This window comes from Dermacentor silvarum, chromosome 11 (assembly GCF_013339745.2).
Source record: "Dermacentor silvarum isolate Dsil-2018 chromosome 11, BIME_Dsil_1.4, whole genome shotgun sequence".
NCBI classification, from domain to species: Eukaryota; Metazoa; Arthropoda; class Arachnida; order Ixodida; family Ixodidae; genus Dermacentor; species Dermacentor silvarum.
This window is the reverse complement of record NC_051164.1, coordinates 111,142,601-111,161,560: the sequence shown is the minus strand read 5'-3', so window position 1 is coordinate 111,161,560 and position 18,960 is coordinate 111,142,601. Positions and strand designations below refer to the sequence as shown.

The following is an 18,960-nucleotide window of genomic DNA, read 5'->3' as shown; positions in this document are numbered from 1 at the left end:
TTCACAGAAAGCCCACTTGTGCAAGGTGATGACCTGTAAGCTGATGATCATGTTCATAACTCCAGTAAAGCAAAAGCAGTGCATTGTATCTTTCCCACATATGGGTTTTGAAAATGCATTGCTTAATAAACATTTGATGTACGCTATTTTCATTCTATTTGAAATTACGTTTGAAAGTGTTAGTTAATGTCACTTGAAGCAAATGATGCAAGCGCTTCTTGCAATTCTGTCTGCATACACTTGTCTGCATTTTATTACAAAAGTGCATCCCGTGCAAGTTTTGTTTGCCGGCAGCATGATTAGATAAGGATGAAAACAGTGTGCTTGAAGTGCTAGCAAAACATGTGCATAATTAAGGTAGCTTCTTTCATTAATGCGAAAACCTTAGAGGGCTCATGGGTCGAAAATTTGACTGTCCGGGAGATTCAATGGCAGCAAAATTCAGTGGCACAAAACTTGGGGGCCAAACGGACGACCTTTGGTGGGAGTCGAACCCACGACCTTTGCTGTTAAAAATGCAAAGTTATTTAAGGCACAGGGAATTAACAGAGTTAATTAAGGCACTCGAACCCATGACCTTTGTTGTTACTTAAGGCTAAGTTTAAGGCAATTGAACCCACAACCTTTGGTGAGAGAAAAGAAGTAATGGGAAGTAACGCATTCAAATGAGGATGTCAAGTAAGTTGATGAATGTCTCGTGAGCACGCAGGTTGTCGTGTTCTTCCTCTTTAGTGTATGCTAAAGTGACAGTCAACATTTTTTTTTTTTGTTGCTCCACGTTTTCTGTAGCACTAGTTCTTTGCAATGTAACAGCTAAAGTGACAGGCACTGTTTATCAATTCTTGAACACAGAGATGCTGTTCATGCTGACTAGACGAAAAGTCAGTTTTGTGCAGAAGGCGAAGCATCAGTTGCAATAGCAATTTAGTAGACAGCTTTACGAAATAAGAATGGTAGTTTTATCAGCCGTATAAACGCGTAAACATTCACTTACTAAGTTAACAAGCATGCTATCACGCGCGCACAGGAAAGCAAACATCCGCCTCGATGAGCGCAGACACTCGCTGCCAAAATGTTGGCTTGAGGAAGAGTGGCAGCAGCAGCGAGTGAATTTACCTTTGTGCTGTCTCTTGCTTCAATGCGAACTAAGCAGCGAGAACACAGTGCACACGAAGCTATCAGCCCTCGGCGCACCTGTACTATGTACTTATTGCAGATCGCTTTCAAGATAGGGCCCGTGCTCAGCCTTGCCATATGCAGCTTCCGCCGGAGTAGCACTGTGCGTCAGCAACATTTGCTTTTCACTGCAATTTGCTGTAGATAGCACCACATGTCCAGCACGAATCGGAAGTGTGCGGGACCTATGTGATCTAGGTCTGACATAATGAATGCCAGTCTTAGCCTTACTTCAATTTCTTTTAATAGTATAACAACTCGAGCATTAGTGCATATTTTCCCATTCTGTCGCAACATTCTGTACTATCTCCTCTTTGGTGTGTCACTGCAGTGGGCTGTGGTGTCTACCAGAACAGCATTTACGGTGTTGCTGCCCGTCTTCCAGGCAAATATTCGAATGCTGTTGTCCTTGGTTCGGTAAGCATATGACAGTGCACTCTCATATTAGTAACTTTTTTTTGTACGTAATGGTGTTTTAAAAGCACTAACTATTTAGCTCTTCCCCATTTCTTGCATGGTACACATATTATAGTTGCATTTTGCTGATTTGAGCTGCCTCTGTAGCCGGGAGGACGTTGTAAAAGCAAACAGACTTGCAGTAATGATGCAGGACGAACACCAATGTATAAAACGGGCATGAGCTATGCGTTCCTGACTGCGTTGACATGTCACAGGCTCAATTGTTCTTACAAAAATTTGTACCGCATTATTTCCTGCATGAAATTTTGTTTTTTATTGTATTTACCAGATGAAGCACTTCTTTCTTTTTCTGTTCAGTAAATTTCTGTAAATTTTTTTTTCAGAACATCAGTGGTACGGTTACATCTCTACTAAACATTTTCACCATAGCAGGTGAGGGACATCTTTATCCCTTCTTCAAATTTCATTTTTGATGTGTTTGTCTGTGCATTGGACGCAATGACTGGAAGTAGTGCTGTACTTCCGCAAATGTAACAAGATTTTCTTTCTTCATATTTAATTTTTTGTAATTATAGCAAGTCAGTTTTAGAAACAGTAGACCTAAGTTGCCCTGTGTATAAAAGAACCCAAGCAGAGTTTGGATTCTGCATATGTACTCTGCCCCTGTTGCTGTTGCTTGGGTGTGCACACTAAGCCACTTGTGGCCACTACAGTCAACGACCGATTTTCCAGACGCCTGATTTTTCGGACATGCCCCATAATTCGGACACTTTCTCGGCACCGCCATATACCCCATAGAATCAAAGTATAAGAGTGCCTGAAATTTTGGACACAACAATTCTTCACCGCCCAATTTTTCGGACTTCTTTCCATGACTACAGGTCCGAAACAGCATTAATCGTAACCACCACCACCTCCATTTTGATGCCTCCCCTCCTCGAACCGGCACTCTCATATGCAGATCCGCTGGCAGCCAGAGCCACCACTGCGGCAACGCTAGGCCTAGCTACTTCGGCGTTCGCTACCAAGTTTCTTGCTGTTCGGCGCCGTGTTTTTAATTGAAACAGCTCGCCGCTGTTGGCGAACTTAAATGGCGCTGACTCCGCCTTTGTGATCCTCGCCAATGGCTTCGAAGCTCGGAAAGCACGGTGCATTGTGTAATGCCAGTTCCCGAAAGTCAGCTTCGCCTCAGTACAGTAGTGTTACGCGGTGAAACACACCAAAAGTGGGAAGGGGCAATTGTCACAGGACACGGTATGTATTCACCCGCCGTCTCCTATCTCAGTACGAGCACCAGTACGCCTAATAAGTGTACTGGCAGGTCTTTAAAGCTATTTCGGACTTGCCTGTGGCGATTTGAGCCCTTGGGAGCAGTAAAAGGCATGCATTTATGTTTTCGGACTGCCCGATTTTTTGAACGTTTTCGCGGCTCCTAGGGAGTGCGAAAAATCGGATGTTGACTATATTAATTGTAGTAATTTCATCAACTCTGTTTAACAACAGGCAAAATAAACCGAGCAACGAGCACGAGAAATGCAGGTATACGCCGGCGTCATCTTCGCCAATCTTGGCGCCCTGGTTGCCAGCACTCTTTTCTCACCACCACCGCGTCCGACATTAAGTTAGAAAAACCAGTTTTGGACCTTTAAAAATTTCTCATAACCTTCATAATTGCTCAGAAACTTATTTGCGAGAAAACTTATAAACACACCGTTTCAAAACATTTAAACTATAATAATCCGAGAGAGCGATTAATAAATGACATCAACATTCTCAAATGTATTCCAATAAATATCATACTTGAATTAATTGTGGTCTCATTCTCACAAATTAGTCCACTTAAGTATTGCACTTATCCAATAATTATCTTGCATGCCAGTTTGTGGACAAGATTTTTGAACAGCAACTATTCGACATTCGATTCGAAAGTATTCGGCCAAAATCCCTATTCGCTTCAAACTGAAAATCCACTATTCGCACAACCTTAGCTTGCTCCAAACTGCTTCAAAATGAAATTTTATCTGCTCCAAATTGCCCCAAAATGAAATTTTACTTGCTCCAAAAATTGTTCCAAAACGACTTTGGGCAGTCCCACCGCTGCATAAGGTAATGAACAGTTGGCTTTATTTAAAGTGTCATAGGTTTTGCAGGACTATGTGTATGTAGACATATTTGCCTGGGAGTCATGTGGTAGAGACATGGAAAATCGGTTCTCTGGAAGCCGGCAAGGTGAAGAAAAGTTCATAAAAGGGAAAAATTGTACTCTACCTGACTGTAGCACAAAGTTTTCTTTCTGAGAAACTCGTATAGGTTTCCTTTGTATCTTCGTGCTACAGTCGGGTGGATGTCAAATTTTGCTCTTTCATGGTGGAGACATGCTAGGTGCTTAAAGGGGCCCTGAACCACTTCTTATCGCAGTCGAGAAATGCACTTGAAGTTAAAATCTACTATTTCAGAAATACCTTGCTGCGAAAAGTACTTCAATGAGTTCAGAAGAAGCGGACTCAGTAGCAATCAAAGGTCGCGCATGATTCCGTTTGCTATGCTCCCGTTCCTTCTTCAATGCCTTGAAGCCAGCGAAGGCTACGGCAGAGCGGGGCGTGCCCACAAAAACTCTACCTACTGAATGCCACTGTGGTGCGCAGTTCAAATTTGATTTCGGATGTTCACGTAGACGCCACTACTTACAATTTTGGCGCCTACGACGAGCCAAACATAGCCAAATGCAGGAGTCCTCAGTGAGCCACAGTGTGCTCAGCCAGCGAACTCCTCGCCGCACCCTGCAGCTGCCACGGCATCTACGCTATCTAGCAAACCGCAGCTACATGCAACTGTAGTGCGTATGCGCAGCATTTGCTTTGTGCATGACAGGGCTCGATGCGCACTCGCGCTCATATGCTCCAGTCTGTCCGTGCTATGTAGTGCAGACTGGCTTTGTCCTGCACCAGCTTGACCGACAATTAATAGCAGCATCCAACTTGTGCATTTTGAAGCATTGTAGCTCAATAAGAAGCAATGTCTGCCAAGGCGTCTAGCCAGGACCAACCGAAAGGAGTGAGTACACGCTGTCAAGCGTATGTGTAGTCTGACCTGAAGTGAAGTTTCACATGTTCTGAGGCTAGTTGAGTGTTCAAAACTAATTAGCAAAAACCAACAGCTATGACACCGATAAGCAAATATACACAGTAACAGTAGAAAGAAGCACCCTGATGCAAACAACCATCTTGATTTATGTCAGCTATTGGCCAATAATAGCATCCGCGTATTGGAATCTGCTATGTTACAAAATAAGGAATCCAGAAAAGAGTGAGGAGCAAGCTTCTGTTGAAAAGAGAGCGTTTGAGAAAAAGGTGACTTTTAGCTCCGCTTGCGAGCTCCACGAGCTGCTCACAACTGCAAAATTTAGCAGTGATTTTAACTGCAGCGTGTGCTAACCGTGGACTGTGTTTTTTCACCAAGCCCGAGGGGGGGGGGGGGTTCACCAAGCCCGAGGACCCCTTTAGTTTAAGGCTGACCTTGACTGTGGGTGTGTCTTGCAGCATCACCAAATGCCCGCACAGCAGCGATCTATTACTTCCTGTCGGCTTTGTTGGTGCTGCTCCTGTGCCTTGACTCCTACTTTGCCCTGCCTCTGCTGGTGAGAACGATTCTGCAGCTTTTTACAGTTTTTAGTGCAAGAAAGGAGCCAAGACACCAGCCAACTATGCTGGTTGAAGTGGCAAAATGAATCTGGGTGTACCCTCTTTTGTGCACTGGTTATGTTTGTTTATTGGCCCAGAAAAGGTCAAGCACGAGGGTTCCACTTCCTCAGTGTCAAATTCGATTAAAGAAGAGGACAATGTAATTTTTCATTTTCTGCTCATGGGTTGGCATTTTGCCCTGGTAATAAATTTTGCTGTTGTGAATGATAAGGAAATTATAAATAATATTTCAGCGGAGGTGGAATGCAAACACTTGTGTACCACGCTTTGACTGCATCAAAGTTTTCTGCTTTTATTAGTTTTTCTTACTTCACATCAATAAACAGAAATTGTGCTTCTCTTTCATTGTTTAGTGGTCTTGTATTCTTGGGATAGTTAATTTAGCTGCTGGTAATTTAGCAGTCAGATTTGCTAAATTTTGTAATTTGGCTGCACAGTTAGCTTCATCTTGAACCAGAAAGTCTTAATTCACGAACAGTGTTACAGTGGAGCCTTGTTAATTCATGCCTGCAGGAATGTGGCATAACTATGCACTAAGCGGTAGTATGCAGTACTGGCAAGTGCACATTTGTGTCTTTTACATGCGCTCAAAAGTTTTTCTTCTTTTCTTTATTTCTTTTTACCTTTTAGTTTTTTTTTTTTCAGCTCTTTCACACGACTGTGCGATAAAGCACAGGCAGCATTAAAACTTTGGTAGTGAGCACAGTGGCCGAACTGCCGATGTGCTGACTTGTCGAGCTTTCTCTGCTGCAGAAGTTTGTATGACTATTGCGAAGTGAGGACCGGCATCGCTTCTGTGAAACGCGGTGCCCGCTACTGCGTGGCTCCAGTCATCTCCTTCTATTTGTGTGCAGTGCGTCGCTTACTGTCCTTGTGGGCATTTCATGGGAGTGTCTGTGCAGCGAGGTGTCTTCATGCTTGTGCATTCCTGGCTGTGCAAGTGGTGCCTGAGTGCGGCATTTAGCTTGTTGAGCCAAAGCAGCAGCTGCAGGATGCGTTCTATTGTGGAAGCGACACACATTCGGACAATTCCCACTCAGAGGCACCAGAAAATGGTAGCTTGTTTGGGTTATCACCTTATATTTGGGTTGTCACCAGTACACTTCCAACAGCACTATGCCAGATGCACTCTCATGCAGATAGGTGATGATGCTTATCGTGATAGGGCTGGTGGTGATAGGTCATGCAGGCACAGCTGTCGTTGCATGTGTTGTTTTCCCAGGCTGCTACTCCACCTTCATGCATTTCCAGTGCTTATCCATGTAGGCATCACTGCGCCAAAGCTGGAGTCATTGTTAGACATTTCTGCACTTTCCGAAAAGGCAGAAGGTATTTTTTGGCCCAGCACATCACAGCCATACTGAAAATTGAGGCACCGCAGTTAACCTCTGTGCACCAAAAAGTGATTGTGGTATATGTACTAATTTGTGGGCACATGATCAGCCACTACGGCTTAAGTGGTAAGTCAATACATTGGCTCTATAGTGATGGGGTCGGGGATTTGCAGCAACTATTTTTAACTCTTATAGTATGTTTTAAGCGGGTACATATTAATGAGGTTTTACTGTACACTACTTTCTTAAAATGCTAGGGGAACAGGAAGCAGATTGGCCTTGTATAATTAGCAGTACAGGAGGTAAAGAACTTGTCTATCTGGATCTTATAAGATTCATACACTTTGTGCAGCGCTGTTACAGGCATCACCAGCGGCTGGCTGCCATGGCTTCTGCTCCCAGCAGCAGATCACCTCGCTCACGCAGGCCTCCCTATTGGCTCGTATTCAAGCAGGTAGGTCATGACTCTGGTTTTTCTCCATGGTTCATAAATGGTGTGCAATCGATAGTGGTCATGCGACTGACCGCAAATCGTGATGAAGGAGCAACCTATGGCTGTAGTTGTTCATACCAGCAAACGCGACCTGTTAGCACCCAGAAATGCCTCGAACAAAAGGCGCTGTTCATGTGCTTGGACCAGCTTATGCACCTAATGAGTTCGTCTTTGGGATTAAACAGAACAAAATAAAAGACCAGACAACAGGCCTTTCTTACATCATGTTTAGCTCAAGTAGGCAAGAATTTCCATCAGCCAGACCAACAGGCTACTCATAAGTTTGTGTCTTGTATTGCACCACACGCTTGCTTCTTGGTGCTCTTGACTTGGGTCATTCTTGTGCTGATGATGTATTTTGATGTCAAGCTTGTTACTGTCAACATAAAATACGTAGTCTAGCAGCACTGTGTCTGAGAAAAAAAAGTGTATTTTTTATATTTAAGAAAGAAAGCGGTACGCTAGTGCTGATATCTCATTTCACAATGCGATCACCAACAACTGTCCACATATCCCAACATCTAGCTCAACCACATCGCTGATTGGTTCATCAGCTTTGTGGCTCTGGTCATGGAGTTGATAAATAAGAGCAAGAACTGACCTAAAACAGCCATTTCTCAATCTAAGCAACCATTTGCAGCTATGGTTGGTCGTACTACCTGTCAGATTTGTCGTTGTAAACCCAGTTGAATTTTCTGCGATGTAATTACAACCAGATCTCTTGCCTTTCAGGTGTGGCCACAGTGCCTTAATGTGTTCCTGATATTCTTTGTCACACTGGCCGCATTTCCTGCAGTCACGTCAGACATCAAGCGCATTGATAAAGAATTTCCTTTGGATGGTAAGTGGATTTTGTTAGACAGTGCATATTGCAGTGACCCAGAAAGTAAAATAGGGGTGTAATTTATAGGATGTTTTGCTACATTGAGCAGTCAGCTCATTCTGCGGCAAGGATACACATTTAGTGAGTAGTGGACATTTTCCCCACCATGGTGTGCCTCATAATCGGATTGTGGTTTTGGAACGTAAAACCACATACAGTCAAACCTTGTTAATATGTACCTGCTTAAAGTGTAACTGCGGTTTAAATGTAGTCGCAAATATTCCCCCACCCAGCCCCCATTGAACCCCATGTATTGGCTGACCACTTAAGCCGTAATCGCTCATTGCCCACCAAACGGTTGGGGCGTACTATTTTTCTTTCTTGTTCTACATACACAGGCACAAAATCAGCAAAATCTCATGTGCGCAGATGTTCAATTCTCGAGTTGTGACGCCCGGATGACAGTCACCAGCGATAGTGAACTTAAAACATGGCCACCATGATGTATTTCCTGCTCATAGAGCTGTTGCCGATTGTCGTGCAAAAAAGTATGGCCTTCGAGATTAGCTCCCGGTAACGCGAAAAAGCTGCTGAATTTTCTCTCGCCGTCAAATCCAATTCAAGTAGTAACTGCGCAAAAGCACATTTTATTGCGAAGCACATTTCTGCTGTCACCGTGGACGTCACATTGAGGTTCCGTATAAAGTCCTAACACTGCAACATCGTCATCTCCGCCGTGCGCTGTATGTGCAAGTGAAAGCTTGCGAGGGTCAGCCAACTCAATTTCACGCACGAGGGACAAAGGTGGGGCTGAAGTGCGCTTCTTCTGTCATGCACAAGGCTGGGTGGGGGAGGGGAGAAAGGGAGGGGTTTACATCGGTGGCGGCCGTGCGCGTGCTGTATCTTGAAAGCGATCTGCAATGTGGAAAAAGTGCGTGCCCATGCGGGCCTCACCTTCAAAGCGATCTGCAAAAAAGTGCAACTAGTGCCAATTGCTTCGTATGCGATGTGCTTTCGACGTCTAGTTTGCGTTGAAGTGAGAGACGGCACGCTGCTGCTTCTGCGCCTCCTCACTCAAGCGTTTTGACACCGAATTTCCGTGGTCATCGAGCGAGATGTGTTCGTGTTTACCTGTGCATGCATTACACAGTGCTTGTTAATTTACTTAGTAAGGGGGGCCTCATGGACAAATGGCTCGTGGCCTTATCGAGTTCGAAGGTGCCAGCGTTGCGGCAAGGCCAACGGCGGCAAGTGAAGATCACCAGCTTTTTGCTGCCTACCCGCAAATAAAGCCTGTCTGAGTGCGTGTGTTTGAGAGCATCATGACATAGCTCTTTTCCGACCAGTAAGTAGCTGCTAAACCGGCATTGGTGGTTAATTCGTACATTGTTTAGTGTGTACCTAAACGTTGTTCCCTGCCGATTATGTATTAACGAGGTTTGACTGTACAGTGGAATCTCGTTGATATGATTCTGCATAATATGTTCTTCGGGATTATACATTTTTTCTTATATACCATTTCTTTTTCTTTTATACGATTTTCGGATGGTACGTTTTATTTTCCGGTTCTCGGGAAGATCGCATCAAGATTTCACTGTAATTTATTCTTATATTTTAGGAGATATAACATAAAATTTTCTTGGCTAGTTTCTACTAGGTGGTTTTTGCAGGCTTTAAATTTATTTTTGTCACTTTGGCAGAATGGTAGTAGTTATTTGAAGTTCCTGTCTTGAATATTATAGAAATTGCAATGAGATGACTATTTTTACAACTCCACCAAGACATTTGCTTATTGTAGCTATTATTGTAGAGAATATTTGAAAAATTATTGAATAAACATTTTGCTGCTGATGTAAATAAGTATACTTCAGGCCTATTCTCTATTGCAAATAGCATTCTTAGCCTACTTCAGTCACTTTGGGTCTATCTAGCCTTCATACACCGCTTGTCAATTAAAAAAAAAAAAACTCCTTTAGAATTTGTTCTGTGCTGGGTGGAATCAAACACGTGCCCACTGGCGGATTTAGAGGGAGGGGGCCCTGGGGGGCCCGGGCCCTTCGGAGGCTGAGAATGCCAGCACTTAGGCGCTCAAAGTACTAAGCATGTTGTTTCTCCCTTGTCTCTGCTGAAATTCTTTGTTGTGTGCTTTTAGCTGATGTATTGGATTTCTAGCGGAATATAACTGCAGGCTTTGAAAGCAAGCCTCTAGACGGTGGCAAGGTGCTGGTTTTTAAGTAATGAGGGCAACAAAGGTAAATGATGGAGATGGTACAAAAGAGTGATGCTGTTGTAAGAAAGCATATCTAGAGATGAAAGGTCGAATGGTCCAATCTACTATACAGTGATATACAGAGCTTGCTGCAGAAGTACAGCTGTCCTAGCATATTACATCATTAACTTTGTTATAGTGCTGCCATAACTGTATGTAATGTGGTTGTAATACACATTATTAGTTTGTTTTATATCTTAATATTATATATTATTTCATGTGTTGTAAAAAAGCCTGCTGGGATGTTGTCTTGCAGATATGGTAACCGTTACTTTATAACACCAATGCACCTGTACTTTATATACAAAACTGAGATGTGCCAGTGCACCCAGCTGGCAAGCAGAAATAATTTATTTCAACCGGATATTGCATCAACAGATCATTAACATAATGTTTTCCTGATTTGTCTGCTATTGGATCATACATGCCATTTAGACACTTTGGTTCCATAGCAAGAAGTGCATTAATGTATTTGCCTTGACTGATCTCTTGATATGATCTTTCTGGTGCTCTAGACAAGTACTTCACAGCAACAGTCTGTTTTCTTGGCTTCAACCTTTTTGCCATGCTTGGCAATATTCTTCCTATCTGGGTTCGTTGGGTAAGTTTATTTGCCTTCTTGGTTTCGCCTACGCCCAGTGGTTGTCATTTGTATGAGCAGGTCAAACATTTTCTTTCAAAAAGCATTTTGTTATGGTCCTGTACTTTTTTCTCCTACCTGTTAAAGCGAGGCAAGCGAAACGGTGGCAAAGCTCTGCCAAGCTAGTAACTACATGCTCAATACTAACTGATAAATGCACTACTTAAAGGCTCATGCAAGAACGAACACTGTTCATTGCAGTTTTTCACAGGGAAATTTTCTCTGTGTGGTAGAATTAGAGGTCTTTAGCATGACATAAACTGTCTGCACACAATACACAAGAAAATTGCTGGCCTACAGTGAACAAACAAACAGTGTAAAACCACTGTTGTGCTATGTGCATTTCTGGAGTTTCACAAATGTAAGCTCATGAGTTTCTTGTGAAGAGCATTGTGATGCACTTTAATGTGTTTCTATTCACGTTTCCTTATGCATTTAATGGTTGCGCACTGGAAAGAGTGTCCGAGTATAAATACCTGGGTCTTTATTTTACTGATAACATGTCGTGGTCTCATCATATAAATTATATTTGCAACAAAGCCCTTAAAAAGTTGGGCTGCTACCATGGCGTACTTTGCGCACAGCTCCTCTAAATACCAAAGTAGTCACAAATCAGTTATCCGGCCACTTATGGAGTATGCCTCTGTGGTATGGAATCCACATAAGAAATCGGACACCATGAAGTTGGAAATGGTCCAGAAAGAAAGCTATCCGGTTTATCTACCGTCGATATGACAGCAACTTTTCTCCGTCTTCTAAACTTTCAGAGTTAAATCTAACAACTCTCACCATTCGTCGCAACATAGAATCGCTAAAGCTATTGCATTCACTAATTAACTCATCGAACACTTTTTGCCTTAGCACATACATAAAATTTGTGGAACCTTCCTTATCTAGGAGGTATCACCATCTTGATATTGTACCATATCGGTCACGAACTGATGTGTCTAAATATAGTTTTTTTCCTTTAACCATTGACTATTGGAACACTCTGCCTGGTGCCTTTCGTTTCCTTCTGTTGGATGATGTCTTGCTTAAGCTTGAATGTTATTGATCTATCTTTTGTGTTGCTTATGTTTTTTTGCTCTCGTGCTGCTTATATTTGCACTTTGTGTACGCTTTACAACTGTATAATTCCCCACTCCTGCCATAGCCCTAACAGGGCTGCAGTATAGAAAATAAATAAAATAAATAAGTGTGGGGTAGCCTGCTCTACAGTAATAGACTCAGTCGAAGTTTCACTATGCTGCTGGTATAATTTGCTGATCGAAGTTGGTCTCTGTCAGACCAACTGGCAGCAAAAGTTGTCATGTAACAAGACTACTGAATTTGCTCTTTAGCTTGCATACTTCGTGTGCTGATAAAGAAATAATTACCTGTAGCATTCCACAACACATGCATGCAGAGTGCTAGAAATAAAATCGGTTATGTGGCCAGCAGTGGCATGCAGTTTACAACTGCCTAGTCCCATAGCAAAGTGTTGTGGTGAGGGCTACCTGCATCAGAGCGCAGCATCTTCACACGTGGTGAAGCTGGCCCATAGTGTTACTGTAGGTGTATAATTAAATGCTTTAGCATCTGATAAGTAGTGGTATCGGCTTCCAGTGTGCCATCTCACTTCAGAAAAAGCTTGTGTCGCAACTTTTCGCTGTCCTTGAAACATGTTTTCTGTTGTGGCTTCCTCCGTGTTTATTGAAGGCAGCAGGATGCTAGAGTATCAATCAGCATTGTGGCAAGTTTCATATACCATCTTATTCTTTTGGAAAAACAACTTTTGAAACTATCAGTGTAGCCAGCGGATCAGCATGACAAAAATTATTGTTTTTATGAGCAGATAAGTGCATAGTGCAGTCAACGACCCATTTTTTAGACATGCCCAATGATTTGGACGCCTTCACGGCGCTGCCCCATACCCCATAGAGTCAATGTATAAGAATGCCTGAAATTTCTGACCCAGAAAACCTTCACTGTCCGATTTTCTGGACTTGCCATGACTGCAAGTCCAAAACGTCATTAATCGAATCCACCCTCGCCGTCATTTTGATTCTCTCTGCCTCGAACTGGCGCTCTCACACGCAGATCCGCTGGCAGACGTAGCAACCACCACACCAACACTAGGCCTAGCTACTTTGACGCTCGTTGCCAAGCTTCTTGCTGTTCGGTAAAGTGTTTTTCTTTGAAACAATTCGCCGCTGTGAGCAATGGCACCGACTCCGCCTTTCTAATCCTCGCCAATGGCTTTGAAGATCGGAAAACGCGGCTCATTACATAATGCCGGTTTTTGAAAGACAGCTTCCCCTCAATACAGCAATATTAAGCGGTGAAGCATGCGCGAAGTATTGAGGTGAAGCATATCAAAAGTGGGAAGGGGCAATTTTCACGGGACACGGTATGTATCCTTTAATTATACATGCGTGCACCCGCTGTCTCCTATCATAGGATGAGCACCGATACGCCTAATAAGTGTACTGGCAATCCTTTAGAGCAATTTTAGACGTACCTGTGGTGACTTGAGCCCTGGGGGGCAGTAAAAGGCATGCAATAATTTTTTTCGCACGTTTTCGTGGCCCCTAGGGAGTCCGAAAAATCTGACGTTGACTGTATTTTGTCTTCTCTCATTGTTAGCTGCACATTTTGGTATTCTTCAACATGCAGCTCTACTTCCATTGAGTGTATTTAGTAGTAAAATGCAAGTGCCACAGGTTTTGTGTGTAGAGTGGCACAGTGTGCTTACCTGCTACTTTAACTCTTATGCTGCTACTCCCAGGTTAACTCGGGGACTGACTTTCGCACAACCCCTGCTTTTCCAGAGTATGCTTGCTTTGTGTTCTCGGAGCACTCTCTGCCTCTACCAAAGCAAATTATGCAAAAAAAGAACATGGCGTACCCATTGTGCCATATATGGAGAGCTTATATAAACGTACATGTCTTGGTTCTCTGCCACTCTGTCTCAGCAGGGCAGCCATGGCGAGCAAGTGTCTTAGTCCATCACTGGTTTGAAAGATGAAGGAATTTTATAACTATTGTAAATGTAACTTGGATTGGGAGAAAGCAACAATTAAGAACCAGCTTCTATCTAGCATGAAATGTCTGCTAAATGGACATACAAGAATACTCGTCAGGTGCTGAGGAGCACTTGGAAAAGAAAATGGTCAAATAGTTAAAGCATGATGACATAAGGGTCTCACTAAAATTCTTAGAAATTTGAAACTGTTCAGGAAATTAAGAATGAGGAAATCTGCCTTGTTGTAGCAGCAGAGAATCATCAGGGTTGGCACTTGGTGTTAGTTCGGTGCTCAAAAGTATGTGCATTGGGAAAGTTGTCGCATCTTTTTAACAGCTCAACATCTTAGGGGATGTCTATTTCTGTCAACAGCCTGGCCCACGTTTTCTGTGGGTGGCCGTAGTTGCGCGACTGGTGTTCCTGCCACTCTTCCTGCTCTGCAACTACCTACCCGAGGCACGCGTGCTGCCAGTCTGGGTATCCAGTGATTGGGGATTCGTAGCTGCCATGATCGTCTTTGCCTGGTCAAGTGGATACCTGAGCAGCTTGGCCATGATGTATGCACCTCGGGCAGTGGCCAGTTCAGAGCATGCGCCGATTGCCGGCATGATGGCAGCGTTCTTCTTGGTCCTTGGACTTTTTGTAGGAGGAAATGCGGCATTTTTGGCACCTCGTATTGCCAAAGGAAGCTGGTTCTAAAATGCTCCACAACATTATTCTTGAGAGGAAGCCACGCTTTCGATGTGATGTGAGCTGACCAACTAAATTAACGGGTGAAAAATGATAGCACGTGCAACCTTTATACGTTAGAGATCATGATTTTGTACTTTTAGACACCACTTTTGTTGTAAATTTCTGCGGTCAAGGTCTTTGTGGGCAGCTTGCCAAGTGCTCAAGTAATGACAGGTTGATCTTTGCAGTGCATTTTTTATGGCACCGAGTATCGAGGACAAAGTTCAGGCTCACTTCTAGAAGACTTGGCCACTGTCCATGTGTAGTGTTACGATGCTTGGACTAAAGAAATTTCAGCTGCCATTTTTGACAGGCACAAAAGTTGTAAATGTTTGTGGAAAAGGCTTTTGGCAGCAAGCCTACAAGTATTCAAGTGTTGGCGGATTGATAATTATAGTTGCCATTGACAACACTGAGAAACAAATGCAATTTATGATTGTTACTGTAAAACATGCTAGTGTTTGACATTTCTTTTACCATGGTTCATGCAAGAGATTAACTGCAACATCATTTGCTGGTGCTCATAATCTTGTAGTACAGCTAGCCACATGCACAAGGTTTGTCATAGCTGTGGTTCTTAAAAAAAATGCTTGCATGCAATTATGACATATATTTGTTGTAGGCATTATCACTACGGCTTGAAGTAGAAACCATGTGTGAAGCTTCTGAACTTAGTGCAAGTCTGGGCGTAGCCAGAAAATGGTACTTTTTGTTAATAACAACTTTCTTTTATAGATTGTGTGAATGGGAAATCTCATGCAGGTTTATTTCATATAAAAACCAATTTCATGGACATGTGTTCATAGAATGCAAGTGAGCAGTGCAGCATTGTGTAGCTTGACCTTATTTTAGTCTTCTGGCTCTTGATATAATTGTTTCTTGTATCAGTATTGGCAATCAGCAGTTAATACATTGTTGGATTGCCACAGTGCATTTTGTTAAATCTTTTCTACAGTCTACGCATACTCCACTAGTAGGTTTGGAGCACTTTTTCTTTGCATCACTGGTGAAAAAATCTAGCTGACTGATTGATTAGACCTAATACCTCACTCACGGTCTTGCTCATTCTTCCCAATTGAACATCTTAATTTCAAACTAAACATGCAGATCAAAGAAAACATGCAATAGCAAAATAACATGCATACCTGGTTTGCTGTTGTCACAGCAACTGTTTTTTTCTTGGACTGCTTTCTCATGGAAGCATGAATTTGTTTTGTTCCTGTGTTCATAAAGATTGTGCTATCCCCTGATGGCCTGTGCTAGGTTCAAGTGTGGAAATAATGGAAAATTGACATAGACTGCAAGTTCAGCTTTTGGTCAGAAACTGCAATACCTGGCATCATAGTGCAGGTTAGTGTCGGTACACAAAACCTGCCACAATTGGCCCACACCGAAAAATAAAAGAAAGTACAAAGTAGAAGTGCAGGGTATATGTGAATTTTGCCTTCAGGTATGGCTTTAGGGTAGGGCACTCTGTATTGCCATGAGGCCATACCTGAAAGCAAAAATTTTCATATAAATGCTTCTGCACTGTGATGAAACTTCACCACACTTCAATGTGGAGCTGTAGTGAAAGCATTCATCAGAGAGCACACAGAACAAGATTTCTGGAGCTCTGCTTCACGCTGCGAGTGGTGCTGAGTTTGTAATTATTATAAATATATTAGCTTTCTTCTCTGGAGTTTGTGTGGATTTTCCTTATCTTCAAAGATTGTTTCTGGCAGTTCAGATTATTCAGAGGGGCGTGCTTTATGAAACAAAATGTAGTACGTACTAACTACTGGCCAAGTTGTCCCTGTTAAGTTGCAACAACACATCATGCCAGATTACCTACTTTGTTTGCAAGTGGTTCTGGGAGCTTTATTTTTCATGAAACCATTGCTTACTAGTAACATGTTAAAAGGCACCACAGATGTGTATATTGCTGTGTATAAAAACAATTACTTGCAATTTGCATCTGTATCTTTCTGTACTGCCATTAACTATATATGGCTTTTTGACAAATCTGTTGCATTGTCTTGTCACTTGCATATTGCAACACCAAAGCTGAAAGCTGCATTGACTGAAGCACCACTGAGGAGACAATGTGTCTGTCATGTATACATACAGGCACAATATTGGCAGTGCTGAGATGCAGGAAACATTTTTTTTTCTATTTTTTTCTTCTAGTGTTGGTAATTGTAAGTATAATAATTCTTTTATGTACATGCAGAAGCAGATATATATTCATTTTTTATATATATATAATTGCCAGGGCTGTTTATACGTGCTCAGGGCAAATCCATTTGCAAATCACATTTATCTCAGGAGCATGAGAAGAAACAGATTGAGAAATCTGCCCTTTGACGACGAAGTCGTAAAGTTCACATTTTTGCTTGTTCTGTTAAGAAAGCTATTTTTGGGCCTGTTGAGAAAGAGCATATGATGCATGTCTAAGTGGGGCTGATTTGACACACTTTTAAAGCATTTTGCATAGCAGATTATTTGGAAAATTCAATTAATTTATTTTAGCTCATCAAAGTCGTCGCATATTACTCTTTAGCTGTTGTACCGACTTTGGATGTTCTAGCTGATCATCCGAAGAAGAGCTCTGTTGGAGCATTCTGGAGAAGGACAATTTCTGAGTTGACTTACTTCATTGCTCATTCAAGTGTGCTTGTGGAGGCCTTTACAACACGTTGAGATTCCTGATGTCTTGGTCTTGTAAAAAATGAGCTTGTATTCACCTGTGGCTGTTGGGAAGTTTTTGTGGATGTTTGACGTACTGTCATCTTATATGTGCAGTTGCCGTATATGTTTGATGTCTCCATCAGGCTGTTTTTTATCTGATGCATTTGGAGACCTGTTAGCGTATGTTTATGGTGTTTTTTGTGCATCTATGGTGTGTTACTGTCAGTTTCAAAAGGCGTGGGGATGGTCAGAGTAAACATTTCAGTGACATAGCTGTGTCAGCTCTTTTTCTTTTTTTCCTTTAAGTTCAAGTGATCTCCTGCAACTTCATTGTATGGGTATGTGCAAAGTATAGTGTTCTTTATAGCTCAATTTCTCTTTTTTTGGTCTTGGGTTTCTCACTAATACAACTGTTGTTTGTTTTTACTGTGGGACACATGATTCACTTTTTTTTTTACATATGTCACTATCGGAAAATGTTTCTGAACCGCTCTCATGTAGTCAGGGCTGTAGTGCGGATCAAATAATTTCAAGTCATGTCTCCAGTGGTCAGATGTAAACTAAGCAAACTGTCCATGAAGACTAACCATTGTGTTCGTATTTGATGTGTTTGAAGTAGTTACGGCTACCTACTTTTCTACAAACTTCAACATTAGAGGTATGCCTTAATTAGAGAACATTCATAAGGCAGTTTGACTAGTCAGCAGGGTCACTACTGCGGTAATTGCCTGAAAATGCTACCTCACAGAGGCAACTTGACATTGTGCACTATTCTGCTATTATTGGTGGCTTAGCCCATTGTGTCGAACAAGTGGAGCTTGAGTGGCTACATGCACATGTTCAGGGCCGTACCACTACGCAGTTCTTCTATTGATCAACGTTAGGAGAATGAAATGGTGACAGCAAGCATTACGGGATGGTGCAAGAAAGTAAGTACAACAGATTGTTTTTGCAGTGTGCTGCTGTATTTAATTGAAAAAAGCTAGCATAACAACTTCTTGTTTGCTAGTGGTTGGTGTTATTCCTTCTGGGTAGCGGTGGCATATTGCATATTTGCACAAGCAGCAGTAATTCTTAAAGTTTACCCTCGTATTTTCTCATAACTGCTCTTGTGAAATGGCTATGTAGACTCATGTAATAGCTACACTTTCTTTTCTTTCCTTTTTTTTTTTGAAGAATTTGCAAAAATAACGGGTGTAGTATTTTACGCACACACAAACATTACTGTAGCTGGATATTGTTTACAAAGTTATGTTGTTCTTTACACAAAGGTGCTACCCACAAGTGCAGGAAGAAATGATTTGGCTTATACTTTTTGGACACACTTAGAACGCCGACACATGCAGCACCAGCAAGTACAAAACATGTCAGTATACAGCAATGGATCTGCCTTGAAATTTAAAAACTTGGTTAGTTGCCTTCACAGCAAGATGGCAGTTCTCGCCTGCTATGGTCCAAGAAGTATGGTCTTTAAATTTTTTTTTTCATTTTTTTTTTTAGTTTTTACTTAATGTTCAAAGTGTAGCAATTGCACAAGCATGGCTATTACTTGAGCCTATGTGGTATCTGCTGCTGGAAAATGTTGCCTTGTGATGGTTTAGGACCCAACAAGTAACTGATGTTGCTAAATATACAATAAATGAGCCTTTGGATTCAGAAAACCAAAGCTGAAGAAATAAGTTAAATGGGGAACTTGTA

The 18,960-nt window shown here is 42.2% G+C and overlaps 1 protein-coding gene across 2 annotated transcripts in view; it reads left to right on the top strand.

The window, feature by feature from the left end:
• LOC119433267 (equilibrative nucleoside transporter 1) overlaps window positions 1–18,960 on the top strand; it is an 82,267-nt gene extending 63,307 nt beyond the window's left edge. For both annotated transcript variants that reach the window (XM_037700417.2, XM_037700416.2), the window contains 7 exons: window positions 1,508–1,593; window positions 1,980–2,028; window positions 5,136–5,233; window positions 6,984–7,085; window positions 7,857–7,965; window positions 10,732–10,817; window positions 14,233–18,960. In XM_037700417.2, the coding sequence (XP_037556345.1) occupies window positions 1,508–1,593; window positions 1,980–2,028; window positions 5,136–5,233; window positions 6,984–7,085; window positions 7,857–7,965; window positions 10,732–10,817; window positions 14,233–14,559 (857 nt within the window). In that variant the 3' untranslated portion in view covers window positions 14,560–18,960. The remainder of the gene's footprint in view (window positions 1–1,507; window positions 1,594–1,979; window positions 2,029–5,135; window positions 5,234–6,983; window positions 7,086–7,856; window positions 7,966–10,731; window positions 10,818–14,232) is intronic.